A 23,579-nucleotide genomic window follows, 5' to 3' on the forward strand; every position below is an offset into this window, starting at 1 on the left:
GCCATCTCTCCAGTCTTCTTTTGTATTTTGGGTTGGTTGGTTTGTGACTCTGTGTAGTTCTGGAAGCTAGAAACTTAATGTTTAGACCAGCTACCCTTGAACTTAGAGATCTACCTCTGTCTTCCAGTGCTGCACCACTTCCCTCTACTCGTAAATTTTTAAATGAAAATAGGATAAGTGGCATCACCTGTATTTGGACCAATAATTCTATAGGGAGTGTGAGGTGGGAGCCACAGCCTTGCTTTATATTCTGTTCAGCTAAAGAAAGAAGTAATGACTTCTAGCATCTAATGAAAACCTTTCTTGGTCTCACTGTCAGAATGTATATCAGGGCTGACTGTAGTGAGGGGCTGCGGGCAGGCCTGCTTTTCGCCTCACCCAGCTCCCGCATGGCTAGCTTAGTCCCAGAAATAACAACACATAAGTTGTATTTATTTAAATACTGCATGGCCCATTATCTCTAGAGAATTAGTTACTGGCTAACTCTCACATCTTGATTAACCCATTTTTAATAATCTGTATCATACCACGAGGTGTGGCTTACCGGGAAAGATTCAGCTTGTCTGACCTGGTGGCTGGCTCCATGGCGTCTGGCTCATAGCCCTCTTCCCAGCATTCTGTTCTGTTTACTCCGCCTACCTAATTTTCTGTTCTATCAAGGGGCCAAGGCAGTCTCTTTATTGACCAATGAAAATAACACAATAGACAGATAACCCTCCTCCAGACAGATAACCCTCCTCCATCATTTCCCCTTTTTCTGTTTAAACAAAAAAGAAAGGCTTTCATCTTAACATAGTAAAATTACATATAACAAAACAGTTATCAAGCAAGAATTACAGTCATAATATTTATAACTAAATCTTTATCATAATAATGGAAAACTATAACTACGACTATCCATTCTTTAACTCCATTAAAGACTCCAGAAGGATATATTACCTAAGTAAACAAGAAGTAAGCAACTTCCAAAACTCTAGAAATGACAGAGACATCTCGCTGCCTGGACAGTCACCCAAAGTTTCTCTGTATCGTTGGGGCACCCATCTTCAGCCTTCAGGCCCATAATATCCAGAGACATTTTCATGAAGCAGGAAATTTTAAAGGCAATTTAGTCATTATCTGCTGTGTCCTGCAGAATGTCTCACAGACTCTTTCATGAATCAGGAACCCCGAAAGATCATCTCACCTTTAGGCAAGTTTAGCAGTCCTCTCTTTGTGGGTTTTCTGTGTCCAGTTTATATAACAGTCCGGGCAAGAGCAGTTTTTTGCCCAAATGGCTAACCAACTCCATAAGGAGCCTCTTTGATGCCCATCTTCCTCTTGAAGTAGATTGGTGCTGCCAGGAGCAGACGTGTCTCATTGTCATGAAAAGTCCTAAGTTATTAAAACATTAAATGCCATGTTCTGTAGTCTTTGAAAGATATTAATGTCTATCTGAAATATATCTATGCACTTCTAGAAAATCAGACTAACATTACTACAAGCTAGTATTATCCATTAACAACCTATATTTTTAATTATACATTGTATTTTTAAATAAACTACACAATCACAATACCTCAATCAAGATCAGAAACATATATACATATAACAAAATTGACCTTAAAATCCATAACAAAGCAAATTATTCATATCTATATCATATCCCCCTTTAAATGTAAAAGAACATTTATAAACAATATTTGGGAATATGGACGTAGTTATTTTTTTTTAAACTTTTTTTTGTTGTATAGGGGTGTAGTTAATCAGGTCTTTTATGGTATAACCTGTCTGTCAGGTTTATCTCAGTCGGCAGTTGAGTGAAGAAATTTTTTGAGGGTGTTTACAGAAACCTTTTAGGAGGGCGTGGTCTATCATAACATATTGGGATAGAAACAATCCACAGGGTCTCATTTTCTGTGAAAACAAAAGAAGAACCTTCTTTTTAAAGTATCATATCCTTAGATCCAAATTTAGAAGTTAAGGTATTTTTAACATATTTATCTTGGATTAGTTTAGCAGCATTTATAAACAAATATCTTTTAGTAGCTATTGCTTCTTCCTCAGCATTTAAACAATTTAAAGAGAGTATAATAGCATATAGTATCAAGATTTTTTGTGTATTTTTTATCTTTATGTAGCTTTATTTTTTACCTCTATTTTTTTTATTTTTACTTTTACTTTTTGACATAGGTTTTTTGTATATCTTTGTCCTGGAATAACTCTGTAGACCAGGCTGTCCTTGAACTCACAGAGATCTGTCTGTCTCTGCTCCCCAGTGCTGGGATTAAAGGCGTGTGCTACTACACCTTGAACTCAGAGATCCTTTTGTCTCTGCCTCCCAGGCATTGGGATTAAAGGTGTGTCTACCACACCTTGAAGTCACAGAGGTCAATATGCCTCTACCTTCCGGGCATTGGGATTAAAGGTGTGTACCATCACACATAACTACTCTCTTTTTACTTTAAGAACTTTAACTTTTATCCTGCATTTATTTGTAACACACTATAAACCATTTAGAGGGTTTTTTTTTTGTTTTTGAATCTCTCTTTACTGTATATCTCTCCTTTTTTCTGACCACATGAGCCTAAAACCGTGGCTTTGACGGCTGGATCTAGGCCATTTTTTAGCTTTTTAGCCTCATGGTAGAGGTACTGCTGAAGCCATTTTTATTGCCACAACTCTGTGGCATTTCAAGGTCCCTGCTAGCAAGCAAGCTGCAGCATTCTGCTCACAGACCACATTCAGTCGGACTGCCTGCCTGAAAGAGTCAGAGTTTGTCCTGGCAGGATGGCCCAGAAAGCCGGCATTTTAAAACAGCACAGCTTTTTTTTCTGCTACGGCTGAAAACCGAAAAGCATGTATTTAGTTTTTCACCAACACTGTTTAAGTGTTTCGTGGCAGGACCTCTTAATGAGCTACAAAGTTTTGCAGCTAAAGCTGAGTCAGGAAGCCTCTCTTAGACGAGAGCATTTGCTTGCCTCTAGCAAGCAGAGCAGACCCGAGAAATTGCTGCTACCAAGAAAACATGCTTTACTCTATTCTTTTCCAAGCTTTCTCAGGCTTTTTGTGGATTTAGTTATCCACGTGGGTGCCATCTGTAGTGAGGGGCTGCGGCTGACAAGATGGTTAAGTAGGTAAAGACTTGCTGACCAAGCCTGATGACCTGAATTGAATTCCCGAAACCATGTAGTGTGGAAGGAGAAAACCATAAGTTATCCACTGACCACCACACGTGGACCTCTATATACATACATACACGTAGAGACTTGTGCGTATGCATACAGACAAAACAAATGTTAGAAATTTTTAAATTAAAGAAAAAAATAGAATATTAGGACTGGTGAGAGATGTCTCAGTGGTTAAGAGTACTGACTGCTCTTCTGGAGGACCCAGGTTCAATTCACAGCATCCACATGGCAGCTCACAACTGTCTGTAATTTCAAATTCTGACATCCTCACACAGACATATACATGCAAGCAAAACACCAATCAATGTACATAAAATAAAAAAAATAGACCGTCAATCTGCAATTGTTAATATTCTTAAAGTGTGATTGATATTGTATGTTCGCTGTGAAATTACTAAAAATACATGTATTTGTCTTCATAAAACATTCTCATATCTGTTAGGCTGACCTACTTTTGAGTTTAAGTGTTTGTGTTTTATTACCTTTCAGTTCTGATTCACGGAAGTCAGGTCTGACTCATTCATTGTTTTATTGGGATTTGTTATTGTTTGAGACGGGAGCTAACTCAGCCTTTTAACCCCTCTGGGATTATAGGTATATGCTACCTTACCCAGCTCAGGAAGAGTATATTTTTGTGCCTTAATTTGCTTCAATTTTGTTTTTGTTGTTGTTGTTGTTTTTGTTTGTTTTCTTACTTGAGGGAAGGGTTCGCTAGGGATTTGATTAACCTGGGGTTTTGCCTATGCCCCTATTAACATAGGGACATGCTATACCCCTAGTCCTGTATACTGGTCTTTAAATTTTATATACTGCTATGGGTATTGTGCTGTATTCTTTGAATAGATGTATGATATTATTTCTCCATTTGTTTGGTATTTGGCCTGCTGTGGTAGCACATGCTTATAATCTCAGCGTCCAGACTTGAACACAGGAAGACTAGGACTGCCTCAGCTGTACTTTTGGTTTGAGTCTCGCCTGGCCTCTATGAATGATTAAAACCACTCATAACTAGCATGGATCACCCATCTATGATCTTACTCTCCTTATAGTATTACTTTGCAATGAAATGCCTCTTCCCCTGAATGCTGCCAGATAAGTTTATGCTCAGGGACACATAACTGACAAGGGTTCTTCTTCAAATTTGCATTCCCCACGTTGGGGTGTGTGTGTGTGTGTGTATTGAAAAACATATGGAAAAGTAAGAGAAGTAATACTTTAAAGATAAAAGTTATTTTAAATATCACTGCTTAAATTTATGTTACATACTGTCTGTAGTGATGCATGCCTTTAATCCCACCCAGCACTTGGGAGGCAGAGGTGGTAGGCAGATTTCAGTGAGTTTAAGGCCAGCCTGGTTTACAGAGCAAGTTTTGAGATAGCCAATGCTGTTACATAGGGAAACCCTGTCTCAGAAAACCAACAAAATAAAATAAATTCTGTCTCATTAGCTAGTGAATGACACAGATTTAAAATTTTATTCTCTTAAAATGACTCTCATCCTGGTGTGGTAGTGCACGCCTTTAATCCTAGCACTCAGGAGGCAGAGGCAGGACGATCTCTGAGTTCAGGACAGCCTGGACTACATAGAGACCCTTTTTGAACAAAAAAATAAAAATAAAATTATTTTATTAGACATTATTATCATTTATAATTAAGAAATAATATAACGTATATGTTAATATTTTTGTGGTCTTTATGCAGGCACTGAACTTACCTTCAATTACAACCTAGAATGTCTTGGGAATGGAAAAACTGTCTGCAAATGTGGAGCCCCGAACTGCAGTGGTTTCCTGGGTGTGCGGCCAAAGGTACCAATTTCAAAACTTTTCTATTAGCAGCAATGGTGTGTCTCTCCTGTAGCATTGTTAGGTGCAGTGCTGGGGATGAGTCTTCATTTCAAGAAGCTTTGCTTTGAAATAATGGGATTGATTATCAGTAGTGCCACTAACAGTTTACTGAGCAGTCTCAATCTAGTTGGTGTTGCTGTAGTGTTTTGACCAATTTTGACTTAAAAGTATTTTTCTAACTCCCCCCCCAACCAAAAAAAAAAGGTCTACCAAATTAAAACAATGAAATAGGTTACTTTGGTCTCTGCTCACCCCATACCTTCTAGTAAGCTACTTAAATTTCCCTGTGTATGTAGTTCTCTTCTTTTTGCTTTTTGCAGGTATTAGCAAAATTTACTACACTATAGTACCATAGATAAAAATAGAATTCTAGACTGATGATGTAGCTCTATGGTAGAACACTTTCTGGCCCATGCTGAGCCGTGGGTTCACCACCAAAAAATATAGAGAGATTAACAAAATATAAATATTATTTTGTCTTCCTGTGCTTATTTATGTACATTTAACTGACTTACAATGCTGTAATTGTTAAGGAAATTTGTCTTTTATGTTACCTGTATGGATGTTTTGCCTGTATAAATGTCTATGTCACATGCATTTAATACTCAGAGAGGCCACCAAAGGTCATTGAAGCCCCTCTCTAGAAAGTAGAATTAGAAATGGTTGTGAATCTCCTTGTGGTCATTTGGAATCAAACCCAAGTCCTGTGTAAGAATTGCCAGTGCTGATCTTCAGTGCCTCCTACCCCCCCCCCCATTTTTGGTGGTGGTGGTGGTGGTTGTTGTTGTTTGTTTGTTTGTTTGTTTTTATTTTTTGAGACAGGGTTTCTCTGTAGCTTTGGAGCCTGTCCAAATGAAAGATCCAGACCCCTCTAGCAGGAAAAATAGAGCCAAAAATCTAGCAGGAAGAGAAGAGCCAAAAACTTAGGTTAGCTAGTTCAGTGACTCTGTTTCAGGAACTAGCTGAAGATAAAGTTAGATTATAATCTTGAGAATAATCTTGAGGAGACAGGCAGTTGCCTCCTTGTGATTATCACTGGTATTTTCTGAATTTTTCAATGTCGCCCTACCTGCTTTGGATTACTGGGTTATGGTTTCTTCCCTTAAATACCCCTTCTCCCAGCTTCTCATGGTCGAACTCTCTACCCCTGCATGGGAAATGAGTTTCAGCCCCAGTGACTGTTTCCTGTCCTGTCAATAAACCTCGTGTGATTGCAGCAAGGACAGTCTCTCGTGAGTTCCTGGGGGATCGTGTTACCCTGAGACTTGAGTGAGAGTCTCCAGTTCCGGAGGTCTTTCACTGGAACTACCTCTTATAGACCAGGCTGCCTCCCAAGTGCTGGGATCAAAGGCATGCGCCACTATCGCCCGGCAAAATTTTTATTTATTTATTTGTTTTGTTTATTTATGTGTGCTCTGTATGCCAGAGAGGGCATCAGATCCTATTACAGATAGTTGTAACCACCATGTGGGTGTTGGGAATTAAACTCAGGACTTCTGGAAGAGCAGCCAGTGTTCTTAACTACTGAACCACCTTTCCAGCCCCATCTTTTTAAAGAGACTTTCACTGTTTTTTCCAGCATAGCCTTAAACTTGTCTGTCTTCTCTTTGCCTGCTACTTACATGCTGTAATTACAGGTGTGCGACCCCATCCCTGGCAGCTGTTTTCTGTTAGAGGGGTTTTGTTGTTGTCGTTGTTTGCTTGTTTATTTGTTCATTTGTTTTTCTCTTAGATTTACTGATTTTGTGTATGTACATAAAATGCGTATACACGAGTGCTATAGGGTGGTCAGAGGACTACAGCCTACAGGAGTCATTTGTGCGCAGGCTTGGAGACCATTGCCTTTACCTGTGGAGCCATCTCTCAGGACCCTGATGGTTTCCTTTTCGTTTAGTGGAGGCCTTTTTGTTTGTTTTGTTTTTTGAAACATGACCTCACTATGTAGGTCTGGCTGTTCTGGAACTCACTATGTAGATTAGACTAGCCTCAAACTCAAAAAGATCTACCGGTCTCTGCCTCCCAAATGGTGAGATTAAGGTGTGTATTACCATGCCTGGCTGCCAAGCCTAATGACCTAAATTCAGTCTCCAAAGATCTAAAGGTGGGAACCTAAAGGTTAGGAACCAAGTCCTTCCAGGTTGTCCTCTGACCTACACACACACACACATTAAGTGGATGGAGTTAAGATTTTTGATTTTTTTTTTTTGTAATTTATTATGTATACAATATTCTGTCTGTGTGTATGCCTGCAGGCCAGAAGAGGGCCCCAGACCTCGTTACAGATGGTTGTGAGCCACCATGCGGTTGCTGGGAATTGAACTCAGGACCTTTAGAAGAGGCAATGCTCTTAACCACTGAGCCATCTCTCCAGCCCCCAAGATTTTTGATTTTTTGAGACAGGGTTTCTCTGTGTAGCTTTGGTGACTGTACTGGAACTCCCTCTGTGTAGCCCATGGTAGCCTTGAACTCACAGAGATCCACCCTCTGCCTCCTGAGTGTTGAGATGCCCACTGCCCAGCTTTGTTGTAAAAATTTTTATGTCAACCACCAAAAAACCAAAATGCTGGGCATGTTCAGATGTACCTTTAATCCCTACACTTGTGAGTCAGACGCAAGTGATCTCGATTTTGCAATCTCTCTGTCTCTGGTTATTTTAAGCAAGCTTTATTTTCTGTCAGCGTTATCTCCCTAAAACAGGGTTTGAGAGAATAGCCCTAAACATAGGAGAAATGTTTTATTTTATAGCCCAAAAACTGCAAGGCTGGGGGTTTCTCTTTCTTTCTGAGTTTTTTTGTTTGTTGTTTTTGTTTTTTGTTACGTAGGAATTTGGCTGACTGAACATCTTACCAGGGTGGTGAATGAAAAAAAAATAAGAAAGGCTATAAGATTGCTCCTAGATACGGTGGACAAGGAAGTTTATTATAGATAAAAAGGAGAGCATAGTCAGAAGCAGGAATATCTGGGAGAGGGAAGAGAGGGGAACAGGGTGCAGCAACCAGCAGTATCAGGGAGCATATGAAATGACCTGGTAACCAGAATGGTTAGATTATATAGGGATGGGCAGGTGGGTAGCAGGTAGATAGATCTCTTTGAGTTTGGGGCCATCCTGATTGATCAACATAGCAAATACCAGGATAGCTAGGAATACATAAAAGATATCCTGTTTCAAAAACAAGAACAATTTTTTTAATCAAAGAAATGCTAGAATACATAGGGATGGGTCTGTATCACAAGGATAGAGCCAATTGAGAAACATTTCCAAAGGTCAAAGCTTAATAATTTTTAAAACACAAGAAAGTTATTATATATATATGTACACACACATTTTAAATTTTATTTAATTTTATGTGATGGATGTTTTACTTGCATGTGTGTCTATGCAAGGCTTGCATGCTTGGTGCCCATAGAGGCCAGCAGAGGGTGTCTGATCCCCTGGATTTAGGAGTTAGAGATGGCTGTGAGCTGCAGTGTGGATGATTGAAGTCATAACTGAGTCCTTTGGAAGAGCAGCAGTACTCTTAACTGCTGAGGAGCCTACCTCTTCAGCCCCTGTACTGTTTGGTTTTTAAGATTGCAGTCAAAGAAGAGCTGGAGAGATGTCTCAAAAGGTTAAGAGCACTGGCTGCACTTCCAAAGGTCCTGAGTTCAATTCCCAGCAACCACATGGTGACTCACAGCCATCTGTCATGAAATATGCTGCCCTCTTCTGACCTGCAGGGGCATATGCAGGCAGACCACTGTATACTTAATGAATAAATAAATCTTTGAAAAAAATAATGTAGTCAAAGCTAACATGAATAGGGCGTGCTTTCCTTTATCTTTTCTTTATCTTTACAGCAGTCTCTGAGTGTTAGCTTTTCCAGAGGAGAAGCTGGGGTTGAAAAGATAGTTAATCTAGTGAAGAGTACATACCTAGTTATTGACAGGGTGTTGACTGATCAATATCTGACCTCCAGAATCAACCCATTGTCACTGAAGAAAAGTCCAGGAAATTCAGGAAGAAGCAACACGGGAAGCGCAGGAGCCAGGGTGAAGTCACAAAGGAGAGAGAGGATGAGTGTTTCAGCTGTGGGGATGCTGGTCAGCTCGTCTCCTGCAAGAAGCCAGGCTGCCCGAAAGTTTACCATGCTGACTGTCTCAATCTGACCAAGCGACCAGCAGGTTGGTGCCAAAGTCCATTCGGGACACTCCTTGTCCTCTGTCAGAGTTTTCAGGGTCTGATGCCGCTTGTTTCAGACTGACAGAGAGCACTGTTGTTGAACACACGCCCGCTGTTGGGATCTGGTCCCTATTCTTTGGTAACAAAGGAACAACAAAGAGTCCTAGATTATAGGAAAGAAAACAGAAATGTGTTCTATTTCCATTTCCATTATTTCATCTTTCCAGCAACTCACAAAGATTGTTTTCTGTCCATATGTGCATGGGGAAAATGTGAATGAAGATTGAGATTACTTGTGGCTGATAATTCAAAGATAGGTGTTCTGACCCCAAGGCCACTAAATCACCTTTCCTTTTCAAAGGGAGAGGGGCATAGTAGAGACTTTAGATGTTCGGATCAGTGAAAGATGGGTCAAGAGCTTTTACCCACAGTTTCTCTCAACTCTGCGGGAGTCTCCTACCTTACAGTGTAGACTTTTTCCGTGTAGATGAAGTAGTTATATCAATTTACACATGAGACAACTGCTAAGGTAGACGAGGTAATTAGAAATTTGTGTTGGGAAAAGTTAATATCCTTTGGGCAGTGACTGGGTTTTAGGATTGTAATCATTTGGTCAGGCTGGCTATGGTGAAATACAAACAACAGATGCAAATGAAGCTATTTAAAGGGATGTTAACACATCACTAATACTTGCTTCCACAATATGCAGAGCGGAGAGCTCTAGTGTAGAAGTCAGTGGTATGTGAAATGTAAATTGATTTTTCCTTCAGTTTGTATAGTTCAGGGTCATGATAGGACAGAAAGTCAAGTAGAATAAGAGCCATTGTGTTGAAATGTTAGTACCAGGAAGTAGAAGTAAATCTTTTTCAGAATCACCTTCTTTCATGGCACAAGTCATGATTTTGCTGGCTAGAACTCACTGAGTTCTAGCCTAATTTATTGGAGATGGGAACACTTACATGCCTCATGAGGAAGTAGATACAAGGTTAGTTTTAGGCATTTTCCCTTGTTTCTACATGGACAATCCAGATAAAGTTTTTTGCTGGTTTCAAGACTTAGAATTCAGCAAAGGTGAGTCAGCTTCCCTTATTATTATGTAATGTGTAAATTTACCCTATTTCTGTTGAAAACAAAATAAGCAAGAATATTAAAAGGCTGGAATGTTCCTCTTTGAGTTGGATATTTAAAAGCTGTCTAGATCTGGGCATTGTGATATATATACCTTGAATTGTAAGTTAAGGCAATCCTGGGCTACATAGTGAGTCCCTGTCTCAAATAATACAGAACAACCAGAATTTGGAAAAAAAAAATGTGGAAGTAGTAATGATTGTTTCTTTTAAGAGGAACTTTGGGGTTTATTTGGTTTCCCCCTGTGCAGCTCATGCTAGAAATAGTCTCTTGTTTGTGTTTAGTTGATACTTAGTTACTCAACCTTGATTCTTTGCTGTTATTTTATATATTGTTTTGTGCAGAAGAGGAAGCTGAAATTCTGGGGAAGGAGTAATGGCAGGTGAGTGGCACAAACTCTGAAGATGTGGCAGTTTGAGGAGGCTTTGCAGCCACTGCTGTGGACCAGTCTCAGAGCCGCGGCTCATCTCACATGCATCTATTTTCCCTAAGCTTCTGTTCACTCTTGTTTTCAGGGAAGTGGGAATGTCCTTGGCACCAGTGTGACGTATGTGGGAAGGAAGCAGCCTCCTTTTGTGAGATGTGTCCCAGCTCCTTTTGCAAGCAGCATCGAGAAGGGATGCTTTTCATTTCCAAGCTCGATGGGCGTCTGTCTTGTACTGAACATGATCCCTGTGGGCCCAACCCTCTGGAACCAGGGGAGATCCGTGAGTATGTGCCACCCCCAGGGCAACTGCCTCCAAGCCCCAGCACTCAACTGACAGAGCAGTCATCAGGAATGGCTACTCAGGGACCCAAGATGCCTGATCAGCCACCTACTGATGCCACCCAGACGCTGCCAGTCTCCAAAAAAGCCCTGACAGGGACTTGTCAGAGACCACTGCTACCTGAAAGACCTGAGAGAACTGAGTCTAGCTCCCACATTTTAGATAGGGTTAGAGACCTTGCTGGGTCAGGGACCAAATCCTTGGTATCCAACCAGAGGCCACAGGACAGACCACCTGCTAAAGAAGGACCAAGACCTCAACCATCTGACAGAGCCTCTTCAATGACCAAGCCAAGCTCCTCACCCTCAGTCAGATCCCTGCCACTGGAAAGACCTCTGGGAATGATTGACCCAAGGCTGGATAAATCCATAGGTGCTGCCAGCCCAAAGTCCCAGTCAGTGGAGAAATCCCCAGCCCCCACTGGCCTGAGACTTTCACCACCAGACAGACTGTTGACTACCAGCAGTCCCAAACCCCAGATTTCTGATAGGCCCCCAGACAAATCACATGCCTCTTTGACCCAGAGACTTCCTCCTCCTGAGAAAGTACTATCAGCTGTGGTCCAGTCTCTGGTAGCTAAAGAAAAAGCACTGAGGCCTGTGGATCAGAACACTCAGTCAAAGCACAGATCTGCGCTAGTGATGGATCTCATAGACCTAACTCCTCGCCAGAAGGAGAGGGCTGGTTCTCCTCATGAAGTCACACCACAGGCTGATGAAAAGATGCCAGTGCTGGAGTCAAGCTCATGGCCATCTAGCAAAGGTCTGGGGCATATGCCACGAGCTACAGAGAAAAGCAGCATGTCAGAATCCCTTCCGCCAGCTGGGAAAGCAGCAACTCCTTCAGAACACCCTTGGCAAGCTGTTAAGTCACTCACCCAGGCCAGACTTCTTTCTCCGTCTTCTGCCAAGGCTTTTTTATATGAATCAGCAACTCAAGCCTCAGGAAGAGCTCCTGTGGGAGCCGAGCAGACCCCAGGACCTCCCAGCACAGCACCCAGCATCATTAAACAGGGGAAGCAGCTATCTAGAGGACTTACTGCCAAGAGTGGACAGTCCTTCAGGTCTCTTGGGAAGATCCCAGCTTCTCTCCCCAATGAAGAGAAGAAGTTAACAACCACAGAACAGAGTCCCTGGGGCCTGGGAAAAGCCTCACCAGGGGCAGGGCTTTGGCCGATAGTGGCTGGACAAACACTAGCCCAAGCTTGCTGGTCTACTGGGGGCACACAGACATTGGCACAAACTTGTTGGTCCCTTGGAAGAGGGCAAGACCCCAAACCAGAGCAAAATACACTTCAAGCTCTTAAGCAGGCTCCTTCTAGTCGCAAATGTGCAGAGTCAGAACAGAAATAATGCAGTAAATATCACATAACCAGGCAAGCTGTCCCCAGGGTGCCATTGGGGTTGGGGGGGGATAATCCTTCTTTCCTTTTCCTTCTTAAAAAACAGTCATATTCCCAACACTTCCACTGTTCTTCTTTCCTTATATCCCAGCACTCAGAACTCTCGTGGCATTAGCCCATGGGGACTTGTGGTTGTGTGAACCATGTATGGAAATCGTCGGGCCCCAGTCAAGGAGACAGACAGACTTGAGTCTCTGTGCCCTAACTTTTACATATGGTCAACTTAAAATAAAAAGTCCACTCTGGAATCAAGCATGGAATTCAATTCCACTGGTCAAGTTGGAAAGTATAGAGGCTCACAAAGCTACTTCCCTGGCCCAGCAGTGCCCCGTTGAGAACACCTGATAAACCTTTAGGAGGATCTGACGCTCATTCAAATCACTGGCAGTTTTCTGATTATTGCTGTATGCTAGGTCAGGAGGCTAGTCATTGTGTAAGACAGAATTACATAAGGCCTGACTTGCCTGCCTGGGCCTCCAGGCAGATTCAAGGACCTCTGACCAGGAAACAGCAGAAAGTACTGCTAGGCCATGGGTTTCCAGGTTTGTTCTCAAATATTTTTGTGTGTATGTGTGCGTGTGTGGCCCAGAATGTGTCTGTATTGAACATGTTTCCTGGTTGGACCTTGCATGCATGTGCGTGCCTGCAAAGCTCTTCTCTGTAAATGGAAGGGTGCTACATCAAGGCCAAGGCGAGCTATTGACTGGGACTCTTTACCTGTGTATTACAGTCTGAAGATTTATTCTTGGAGGAGCATCAGGTTAGAGGGAGCTGGTTTCTGAGAATGTAGTGTCCCAGAAGTGGACAAAAGAAATTGGCAAGCTTACCTTTCTTTTCTACCAATAATCCTTTTCTAAGAACCTACCCCATCCGCATTTCCTCAAACACTCAGGTGCTTTCAGATTTCAGTCTCGGGCAGTGGACATAGGGAATTTCTGGCAAACTCCTAGCAAGACACACCACCTTCAAGAAGAGTGTCAGATTCTGATAGAAATTTTCTCCCGGTCTCATGCCCTCCTCTACCTGAAGGGAGAGAACCCTCTCCACCTCCCTGCAGATTGTTGTGCTTTCTGTTACAGAGAGCACATGCCTGGTCACTTAGCTCAATGGCAAGCCAGAACCCTTCCCCAAGACTGGAGAGACATGGTGTTTGGAGCAGTGTCCAATCTAAGACGACTCCTCATAACTGCTGATTATCTGTTACTGCTGCCCTGAGCTGGGGCCCAAGGGCTGGGAATCTGTTGGTGCTACCCTGCCCTGCCATTTCCCCAGCTCACAAACTGCCAACAAAGTGCTGTTTGGCTAGTTCTCTCACACTCACCCTGCCCTTTATCCTCAGACCATGTGTTTGTTTACCTGTCTGCTTTGCCAGCTTAGTATTTTTAGCTAACAAATGGCATCTCCTGGCCAAAACATCTGGTCTTTCTGTCCCAGTTACAGCTTTTATACCCTCAACAGGATTCTGTTTGCCCCAGGTTCCTCCTAAGTTCCTGTTGAGGTTAGCTCCCATCACTTTTCAGGAAAGAACAGTGGTGGTGACTGAAGCATTTGTGCTTTATATAAAAATTGAGAATAGTATCTGCTTTTATTTCCCCAAGTCTGTCTCTGGGGTAGAAACCCCTGAACTCAGGCAGGGGGTGAAGCTAGGACAGGGCTGACCCGAGTTTGGGTCCCTGCACCTGAGACCTCAGAATCTCCTCTCTGAATTACGCCTGCCTAGTTCTCCCCTTTCCTCCTCTCTCTTTCCACATCATCAGAGTGAGGAAAGCTCTGTGTTCAAAAGGAAGAGAAAACATAAAGCATCTTATTTTCTTTTAAAAAAAATTTTAAACCATGAAGAAAATATTTTTAAAGAAATTCACCCGGGACATTAAAGTTGACTATATTGCATATTTATCATGTGTGAGAATATTAGTATATAATTGCAGCTAGTAGGCCCATTTCCTGATTTCTTAGGTTGTGTGTGTAGGTTTGCTTGGTGCCAGTCCTGTGCCCTTTGCTCTCCTGTCATCTGTAGTTGTGATCAGAAACAGATGTCTGCACTGCACTGTCGGAGTCTCTGTTCACTATGTTGTGTGTTTGATTACCGTAGCTCTGTTTCATGAAATAAACTGTGAATTGGGGGGTGGGGGGTTGCAGGCTATGTAAAAATTTTAAGTGGAGAAGTTTAGTCTTGACTTAACTTCTCTAAAATAGGTTTCAGTAGTTAATTGGCTTTGACAGCTGTCTAGAAGTGTCTCACAGGAGGGAGGGATGGGGTCATGATTGGCCACTTGTGTTTGTTGCAATATTTTCTTTCACCACCATTCTTTGGAGCCTTCCTTCCAGACCTGCCGCGAAAACATCTGAGTTGTGTACTTGTGGTGTGGAGGGATTGAGGGGCATGGGTGAGAAACAACCCTTCTAATGACAGGCACGTTTTGTCCAGGGTCACTGAAAGACTCTCAGGTTGTTGAGACATTTGAGCGAGACCCACAGCTAACAGCATGAGTCGTGTTAAAATTGGGTATTGGTTACTGTCCTTCAGTAACAAGTGCTTAGGGAGCAGGGACTTGAGTGTGAAGGTGGGAAGAGGGTGACCTTGCAGTTCTTCTGGGCTGCGTTTGAATCCTGTAATAACCCTTTCTTTGAGGGTGTGAATTGGCAGCACAGAAAATCTTATTAGAAACTTCTGGTCAATGGACAGGTGGTATTTTGGCATTGACATTTGGCTGAGTGCTTGAAATTTGGATTGCCAGAGAGTCTACCTGTGAGACAGCACCCAGAAAGTTCTTTCCAGGGACAAGCCAAAGGCAGAAATGCTCCTAGGTAGTGACTACACTTGTTTAGAGGGGAAAGGGGGGGAAATTGAAATTTGCATTCAAAACTTCATTTGTTCTTCCTGTTGGAGCCAACCCATTTTAATAGAAGATAGCCACCATTTACACCCCCCCCCCCAGTATTTTTAGATGTCTGCTTTCCTAAAATTACTGAGTTTGAAATTATTTACATAACTGTGTCAAGTTTTTTAACGAATTCTGCATCTTTGGTATTCATATCCTCTACCCCACACGTATGGTCTGGGCTTGAAGTGCAGTAGTAGTGAGCCTTCGTGGCTCTGCACTGTCAGTTCACTGAAGCTGAACTTTAAGATTGTATTCCAGTGTTGTTCCACAACTGACAGGAAGGATAGGTCTAGGTTGTCCATGCAGGGCAATCAGGAGAGCATTCAATCAGATGGGTCTTGCCCCGGCTCCAAAAAATTAAGTTTTCTAAAACTTGTCAGGATATTGTTATCTTCTTGGGGGTGTTGTCATTGAATGAAAAAAGGCCCAGTGTCCTCACCTCCTAGAACAGAGGACATGAACAGCAGCAGGAATTTCCTGCTGTTAAAATTGAGTGATTAATGTTAAAAGTATCCCAAGTCATTTAGACCTAGGTAGCTTCTGCGGGAGCTTTGATTGGCTATGACCAGTTTGTTTTCAGCTGAGCTTCCTAGGTCAGTGCAGTTCTATAGTGTAAATTGAAATACAAATAATTGCTATGTACACAAAACAATGTAATGATGGTGCTAATCTCATGGTATAAGTAAGCACTGCCAAGGGTTGAGGAAGTGATGACATGAGAAACCCCGGTTCCCATTTGGGAAGATAATTTATGTAGGTTCCTTTCAGCTCTTTGAGAGATAGGCGGCAGTGTCATTGATGCCTGCCAACCCAACCCTGGAGTTTTTAGTACGATCCAGAGGTGAAGAGATGATCCCAAATCCAGATGGCCCCTGAGTTTCTCGGGGCTAGGGTCACCTTAGTCCCATCCTGCCTAGGACAGGTTAGAAGAGAACCGTGGGTGTGGGATATCCACTACCTTCTGCTTCTCTACCTCTTCCCCTCTCGTGGCAGCATCTCAATTGCTTATGAATAAGGGCAATGTCTCTTAGGAACGTTGGGAGAGTTTATTTTATTTAGACAACTACAACCTCAAAAGAGATGTTTTCTTACCAACATAAGCAAAACAAAAACTCTTTTGTGGTCTTTACCCTAGAGTAGCCTTCCTGTGACTTTCAGAACGTCAGACTATGAGGGGCTCCAGGAGTAGCTCTGGGGAACTTAGCAGTTTTGACAGGTGAGCAGAGTAGAAACCAAGGAGGGTCCTGGTGTTCTCATTCCAGGGTGGACAGAGTAGGTGGTCTCCAGGCTGTGGTGCTGCTGCCTTATGTATGTAGGTGAGTGTGGAAGTTGGGTGAGTACAGCACCTAGGAGCTCATGGAAAAGCAGCTTTTTAGGTCTTGGCAAAGCTGACTAGAAAGCTCTACTTTTTAAATGGGGAAAAGGGTTCAGCCAAGGTCCATCACTGTGTTCTCTCACGCCCCCCCCCAACAGATTGTCAGCTGGAAGTGAACCTCCTAGTGAAAAAGAGGGGAACCCTGTGCTAGGAGTCCCCATAAACATGTACTGTAATTCTTTGTATATAGAAAAAAATTACTGTAAAGTAAAGTTTAACTTTACTCTTATGGCCCTTGCCCTGTGTTTTTATTGTCTCTGGGGAGATGTAGCATAAGACAGAGGACTGACTGGTTTGGGGTAAGAGCTGGAGCCAACGTGAGCCTGAGGCCTTCAAGAACTTGAAAATTGACCTCCCAGGTTCCACTGGCTGCCTAATATCCTTCCTTTCCATTGGGAGTTGTAAAATATTTCTGTGTAGCCCTTGGCTGTCCTGGAACTCAATCTGCAGGCCAGGCTGGCCTTGAACTACATCTCCAAGTGCTGGAAGTAAAGGCCAGCACCACCCTCAAGGGCATTTTGAGGAATTAAAGAGAAATGAAACCAGTGCATTTGGGTTGTTTTGAGACATTCTCACTATACTACGCAGTCCAGGTGCACCTCAAACTAGTCTCCCTCTTGCCTGGCTGCCCAGTTAGTGCTTGGATGTCAGAGAAATGGTGCCAAGATGCCTTCTGGGCAGGAATAGGACCAGGTTGGTATTTCTGAAATCTTCAAAGACAAAGGGGCCCTGAACTGGCATCACACCCTCACACTTAACTGGGAAGGACTGCAATACACTTCCTTATTTTTAAACAGGAAGTGTTAGCCCTTTTTACATTACCATCTAGCTTTTCAGTGTATTTCTGATCTGAACAAACTAGCAGTTGCCTCAGTTTTTTCTCTTTTTATTTATTTACTTAGGATTTTGTGAGTTTATTGTTTTGTTTTTATGGGGGTGGGAATTTTACTGTGTAGCTGTGGTGGCCTGGAACTCAGAGGCCCATGCCCCCGCCTCCCGAGTGCTGGGATTAAAGACAAGCCATCACTCTGTCTTTGAATCCTTTTGGTTTGGTTTTTTGTGGGTTTTTTTTCTTATGGTGTGTGTGTGGATTTTCGTTTATTTTTCAAAACAGGGTTTCTCTGTGTTATCGTTGTCATGGAACTCGATTTGTTGACCAGGCTGGCCTCAAACTCAGATCCACCTGACTGCCTCCCTAGCACTGGGATTAAAGGTGAGCACCACCACCACCCAGTTTAAGTCCTTTTTTTTAAAAAAAGCTAAATTGCATCCATAAATTCTTTTTGACTTACAGAACTATGGATTGCCTCTTGTTAAATATATTACAGGGTAATCCTGGGAAGTTTAGGACTGAGTCACAGCCCTGAGCCACACACAGGTCTAGACATGATACAAGAAGTTGAACTTTTATATGTGGGTACAACGTACATGCTTTCCTTGCTCTTAGGAGTTTGTATTCCTCCATCCCAGCGTCTAAGCCTATTTCATCCCCACAAGAGAAAAGAAACTGCTGTATCAGTCAGTGGTAAAGTTCCTGACTGGTATGTTAGAAGCCTTGGGGGTTGCTCTACATCTACATGCACACACACACACACATACACACACACATGGAACTGTGCGTGGGGACATTAGAGCCCATTGCTTCTCCATGATTTCAGTGACTCGCTATTTGGTTTCCAAATGCTATCTTACAGGCAGTGAGGCCAGGGAGGCAGCCCCAAGAACAACTAGGTGTTCTGACTCCCAGTGCACACAACAGGGAAGGGGCTGTGAATCACAGTGCATCAATTTTATTTACAGTTCAGAAGCTAGTTAAATAATCTATGGACAGAAGTTCTGTCCAGGACACAAGCCTGGGAGTCAAATCAGCCCTTATCCCTCTTCATGCCCACAATCTGCCCAATACTGCCTCCATTCCATGGGCCAGCACAGGCAGGTGCCACCTCTGCTGCCATGGGGACCTGGAGTAGCTCAGACACTTGACCATGCCAGCCCAGACAAGAATTGGGTTCAAGCCCTCTGGGGAATTCATTTAATTCTCCCAGGCCAGATGAGTCGTGGCTCAGTGATGACAGCAGCTGTAGAAGTAAGGGTTTGCCTTCTGGCTCAAGTCCACACCTTTGTCCTCTGTCAAAGAGAGAGGTGGCTGCTCAGCACTATTATGGTGGTGATCAGGTAAGTCACCAGCAGGACTAGAGTGCATGAGCCTAGAGGATATCTTAATAGGTGGGGAGTACACACCTGTCATCACCTGGAAAGCAGCCACACTGACGTAATCCTCTGCCACTTTCTGGAAGAGCTCGTCTGGCAAGCAAAGGATCAGTGAGGCCCTGAGAACTCCCAGTGACCCAGCCCTCTGAACCTTTTTTCCTTTAGTGTCCTGCCTTCTGCTGGCAGGCCCCAAGACAGCACTCACCCACACTCTGGCCTGTCTTGCTGGATGTTTCAAAGAGCTGGGCTTTGATATCTGCAAAGATAAGTGACTTAAGTCTTTTATCCCTGGGAATCAGGACCTAAATGTGGCTAATAGTTCAGTGTCCTGGATCCGATAGGTTCAAGAAGGCCAGAAAGCAGCCAAGGGTGTCAGTCTGCCGTCCTTGTAATCCACTCAAGCAGGTAACACCCACCCTCTGCCCCTCCCCCCCACCCTCAAAGGCTTTAGAACATTTACTATCTGCATAATCTTGGACATCGTGGAAGTCTACACGACGGCGCCGCCTGTCTTCCTCCAGCAGGTCACTCTTAGTGCCACACAGGTAGATTTGACAGCCCTGTAGCAGAAGACAAGGCTGAGATTATCTCCACAGACCAACAGAGTCCCTGTCGCCGATCTGTGGGATCTGGCCACCTACCTCTTCTAAACTGCGCAGCTCCTTCACCCAGAATTTGGCTCTCTCAAAACTGCTGCTGTCAGTGAGGTCTTGGTGTAGGGGTTAGACAGGAGACACAATCAAGGATCAGTGGTTTCCCTCTGTTGTTGGCCTATAACCCAACCAACCCTTAAAACAGGCCAGAATCCAACCCCTTACCATAACAAACAATGGCAGCTTTGGCGCCCCGATAATAGATTCTACTCATGGCTTCGTAGCGCTCTGATCCTGCTGTGTCCTGGGGGTGAAGGTAAGCTCCTTCATAAGTCTTAGGAACAAGGCCCGCGTCTTCCAAACCCCCACTTTTTTTTTTTTAATTTTAGATAAATGAATAGGTGTGGGGAAGGAAAAACGACCTCTATAAGGCTCCGGTTGGCTAGTTTAAGAGGAAAGACATTAAACCTCGGAAATGGTTTTGCTCAAGACTATATCCCCAAAGGACTTACCCAAATACCCAGAGTCACCGTCCGGTCTCCAACGCACATCACCTTGGCCACGAAGGCAGCCCCAATGGTCTGCAAGCAGGTAAGAGATAAGAGTCGAATGCAGACCGTCCCGCCTCTTCCCATGCCTGGCCCGGAGGGGTGCACTTACGTTCTGATATGGGCCCACCAAGAAGCGGTCGTGCACGTATCGCTCCACCAGGCTTGTCTTGCCCACGTATTCCTTGCCCAGCATAACCACCTTGACGTCCACGCGCTGCCCGCTCATGCTCCCAGGGCCGCCTCACTCACGTCTGGGTCCGCGCGGCCCAGGCAGAGCCCAAGCCTCAGACCCTAACCCCAAGGGCCTCGCTCGTCTCAGGCCCCCGAAGCTTCGGCCGGAGCGCTCCGTCCCGAGCAGAGTCGCGGCGCAGGGACGCGGATAGCGCCCTCCGCCGCACCGCCGATCCCTGCACCGCTCACCCGTGCGGACGCTGCTGCGACTGAGGCTCCGCCGAGCCGGGGTTACCGACTGAAACCAGGGTACCCGCAGCTAACTCCAGCCAGCACCTCCGTAACTGGACGCCAGAGGGCGGGACGTCCGATCACGTGGGCGAGCGCCGGAAGTGGCCGAACCTACGCGGCCGGCGCCGGAAGCGTCGCGCAGTCTTGTAGTCCCTCATGGCGGCCGTAGGGACCTGGGCGCGGTGCGGCGGTGACTGAGCTGCGAGCCTGGCGGGCGTGCGCCGAGCCACGTGTCCCCCACCCCCGGGCTCTTCACCCTGATGCTGCACGGGTGCTGAGCCCGTCCGGGTCGGGACGATGGTGAAGTATTTCCTGGGCCAGAGCGTGCTCCGAAGTTCCTGGGACCAAGTGTTCGCTGCCTTCTGGCAACGGTACCCGAATCCCTATAGGTACGTGGCGGTGGGTAGAGCGAATGGCCGTCCTTTCTCCATCTGAAGGTTGGAGTGGAGCCTGTCCTTGAGTTTGGGGGCCAGGAAAGACACAGGACAGCGAATCTGACGTGGTGTCTCTGGAACTGTGGCCACAGTTAGAGCACAAAGTCCTTGTTAAGATTAGGACCGGGCCAAGCCTACAAGGTCCTCGAAGAAGACTGTCTACGCTATGATTTATATGAGGGTCTAGATTTTTATTTTGTGGTCTCAAGGTGTTGAGACAGGAAGAGGCGGCGACACAGGTGTTGAGAGTTACCTTGGGGTTTGGGAATCCTGGCGATGGCCTGCTCACCTGCCCGTGGCGCTCCCTAGTGGTACAAATCTTGGAGATTGGAAAAACGTCAGAAACCAGGTCAGGGAGGAGGAGGGGATTGGAATTTGCCCGGGGATCGGTTCAGTATGCTGTTAACTTTGAACCCAGGTACAGATCACTCAGTAAGATTGCAGGAAGCTATGACCTGGAGGCTCCAAATGGGAACCCGTAGACAGTTTATCAGGAGCAGACTTCTGAGAATCATCTTTACTGTAACACCCGCAGCAAACATGTCTTAACGGAAGACATAGTACACCGGGAGGTGACCCCTGACCAGAAGCTTCTGTCCCGGAGACTCCTGACCAAGACCAACAGGATGCCACGTTGGGCAGAGCGACTTTTTCCTGCCAACGTTGCTCACTCGGTGTACATCCTGGAGGACTCTATTGTGGACCCACAGAACCAGACCATGACCACCTTCACCTGGAACATCAACCACGCCCGGCTGATGGTGAGACCTCCTGTGGTTCCTTAAAATAGTTGCCCTCCAGGTCTCAGGCAGTTGTGGGAACCCCTGTGGCCTGAAGCAGGTGTAGAATACTAATGAGCAAAGTCTGCAGCCTCTCTAGGCCTCTTTCTTGGCTCTCAGATGGTAGGGAAGACACCTCTTTTCAGAACTTGTTTCAAGTGCTGTGCACAGAACGCTAGGTTGGTATGTGACATACATACATATAGGGTGGACTTTCAGAAGTGGTGCTGAGCAGAACGGGAGGCGGCAACTTGCCACATAACCAGCACAGTGGTGTGTTTGTGACTACTATCTTTGTGTTCTTCAGGAAGTTGCCACTCACTTTGATAATGAAAGCTGTGATTATTATCAGATGGGTGTGTGTACGTGTAAGCTCAAAGGGGAGAGTTCAGAAGGTAGACTGGAAACACTGTGCATGACTGAATCTATAGGCCCCAAGCAAAGCCCAGGATCAGGCTGGAATGCCAGCTGATCCCAAGACTTTTTTTTTTTGGTTTTTTTTTTTTTTTTTTTTTTTTGGTTTTTTTCGAGACATGGTTTCTCTGTAGCTTTGATGCCTCTCCTGGAACTAGCCCTTGTAGACCAGGCTGAGCTCGAACTCAGAGATCTGCCTCCCAAGTGCTGAGATTAAAGGCAAGCGCCACCACTGCCCGGCTAAAATTATTTACCTAAAATTATTAGTGTTTTGCCTGCGTGTATGTCTGTGTGGTGATGACAGATCTCCTGGAGCTGGAGGTACAGACAGTTGTGAGCTGCTATGTGGGTGCTGGGAACTGAACTCAGGTGTTCTTAACCACTGAGCCATTTCTCCAGCCTGACTATTAGAACATAGGACAAATACTCACCCAGTGTTGAGTGCTGGAGTGTGGTGCTGGCTTGGGAGGCACAGTAGAGACAAGGTCTGAGTCTGTGCAGGTGAGCGAAGCAATGGACACGACAACAAGGTGCTCTCCCGGATTCCCTGTGCAGGTGGTGGAGGAACGATGTGTTTACTGTGTTAACTCTGACAACAGCGGCTGGACCGAAATCCGTCGGGAAGCCTGGGTCTCCTCCAGCTTATTTGGTGTCTCTCGAGCTGTCCAGGTAAGAGGTTTGGGAGCTGGGCCACGCCGGGCTCTGGGTCACTGAGCAGCTCTCCCATGCTCCTTCTTCTTCTGCCAGGAATTTGGCCTTGCCCGGTTCAAAAGCAATGTGACCAAGACAATGAAGGGCTTTGAGTACATCTTGGCCAAGCTACAAGGTAAGAGCCCTGGACACTGCTTGGGGACTAAAGGACCCTCACTAGCAGTGGCTGGGATGATCCTACCTCAACTTGACCAATGCCTTGGGCCAGTCACTGCCCTAATATGAGCCTGAGGTTTTTGTGTGCCTGGAAGGGTGGGAGGGTCAAGAATCCTAAGCAGCCTTGGTTGAATGGCAATCGAGTGGGTCTTTCAGGCATCATCTGAAGCCAGCCTCCTGTTGTTTGCCACAGGGGAGGCCCCTTCCAGAACACTCGTTGAGACAGCCAAAGAGGCCAAAGAAAAAGCAAAGGAGACGGCACTGGCAGCTACAGAGAAGGCCAAGGACCTGGCCAACAAGGCCGCCACCAAGCAGCAGCAGCAGCTCGTGTAGCTGCCCCCTTCCTCTCCCTTCTCTTCACTGTACTTGACTATTAAAGATGCGCCTCCAGCCCTCTCTGCTGTCTGGGTGGTGGGTTCGAGTGGTGTCCTGGCCTGCATCTGCCATACACCCTGCTCAGCATCTACTGAGCCCAGCCTCCTTTTACCCCATTGGGCAGAAAGGCGCAGAGACTTGCCCAGGGTCACAAGCAGTA

General features: G+C 44.9%; 3 protein-coding genes across 19 annotated transcripts in view; 2 read left to right on the plus strand and 1 right to left on the minus strand.

The window, feature by feature from the left end:
* Positions 1–16,962, plus strand: part of Nsd1 (nuclear receptor binding SET domain protein 1) — a 110,492-nt gene extending 93,530 nt beyond the window's left edge. For 12 of the 13 annotated variants that reach the window (XM_048447784.3, XM_048447789.3, XM_048447782.3 and 9 more), the window contains 3 exons: positions 4,872–4,978; positions 8,974–9,178; positions 10,820–16,962. In XM_048447784.3, coding sequence (XP_048303741.3) covers positions 4,872–4,978; positions 8,974–9,178; positions 10,820–12,423 — 1,916 coding nt within the window. In that variant the 3' untranslated portion in view covers positions 12,424–16,962. Of the gene's footprint in view, positions 1–4,871; positions 4,979–8,973; positions 9,179–10,648; positions 10,687–10,819 lie in introns of all 13 variants that reach the window. The other variant, XM_087896615.1, reaches the window with a different exon arrangement.
* Positions 16,386–20,580, minus strand: Rab24 (RAB24, member RAS oncogene family). Of its 4 annotated transcripts, none has more exons than XM_048447792.3 (8): positions 20,198–20,578; positions 20,050–20,118; positions 19,763–19,841; positions 19,586–19,653; positions 19,405–19,504; positions 19,150–19,200; positions 18,975–19,037; positions 16,386–16,704 (listed from the first exon to the last, which is right to left on the minus strand). In XM_048447792.3, the coding sequence occupies exons 1-8, from the start codon at positions 20,312–20,314 to the stop codon at positions 16,559–16,561; spliced, it is 693 nt and encodes a 230-aa protein (XP_048303749.1). In that variant the 5' UTR covers positions 20,315–20,578; the 3' UTR covers positions 16,386–16,558. The 4 variants fall into 4 exon arrangements, with proteins under 4 accessions (XP_048303749.1, XP_048303750.1, XP_048303751.1 ...); XM_048447794.2 differs by lacking the exon at positions 16,386–16,704 and adding an exon at positions 18,508–18,860 and having other exon boundaries at positions 20,198–20,574; XM_085699585.2 differs by lacking the exon at positions 16,386–16,704 and adding an exon at positions 18,738–18,860 and having other exon boundaries at positions 19,154–19,200; positions 20,198–20,574.
* A 117-nt stretch (positions 20,581–20,697) lies between these two features.
* On the plus strand, positions 20,698–23,440 carry Prelid1 (PRELI domain containing 1). Of its 2 annotated transcripts, none has more exons than XM_087896616.1 (5): positions 20,698–20,939; positions 21,520–21,745; positions 22,679–22,846; positions 22,925–23,003; positions 23,238–23,440. In XM_087896616.1, the coding sequence occupies exons 1-5, from the start codon at positions 20,848–20,850 to the stop codon at positions 23,375–23,377; spliced, it is 705 nt and encodes a 234-aa protein (XP_087752742.1). In that variant the 5' UTR covers positions 20,698–20,847; the 3' UTR covers positions 23,378–23,440. The 2 variants fall into 2 exon arrangements, with proteins under 2 accessions (XP_087752742.1, XP_085555712.1); XM_085699586.2 differs by having other exon boundaries at positions 22,733–22,846.
* The last annotated feature ends 139 nt before the right edge of the window (positions 23,441–23,579 follow it).

This window comes from Myodes glareolus, chromosome 14 (genome assembly GCF_982192425.1).
Source record: "Myodes glareolus chromosome 14, mMyoGla1.1, whole genome shotgun sequence".
Lineage (NCBI taxonomy): Eukaryota > Metazoa > Chordata > Mammalia > Rodentia > Cricetidae > Myodes > Myodes glareolus.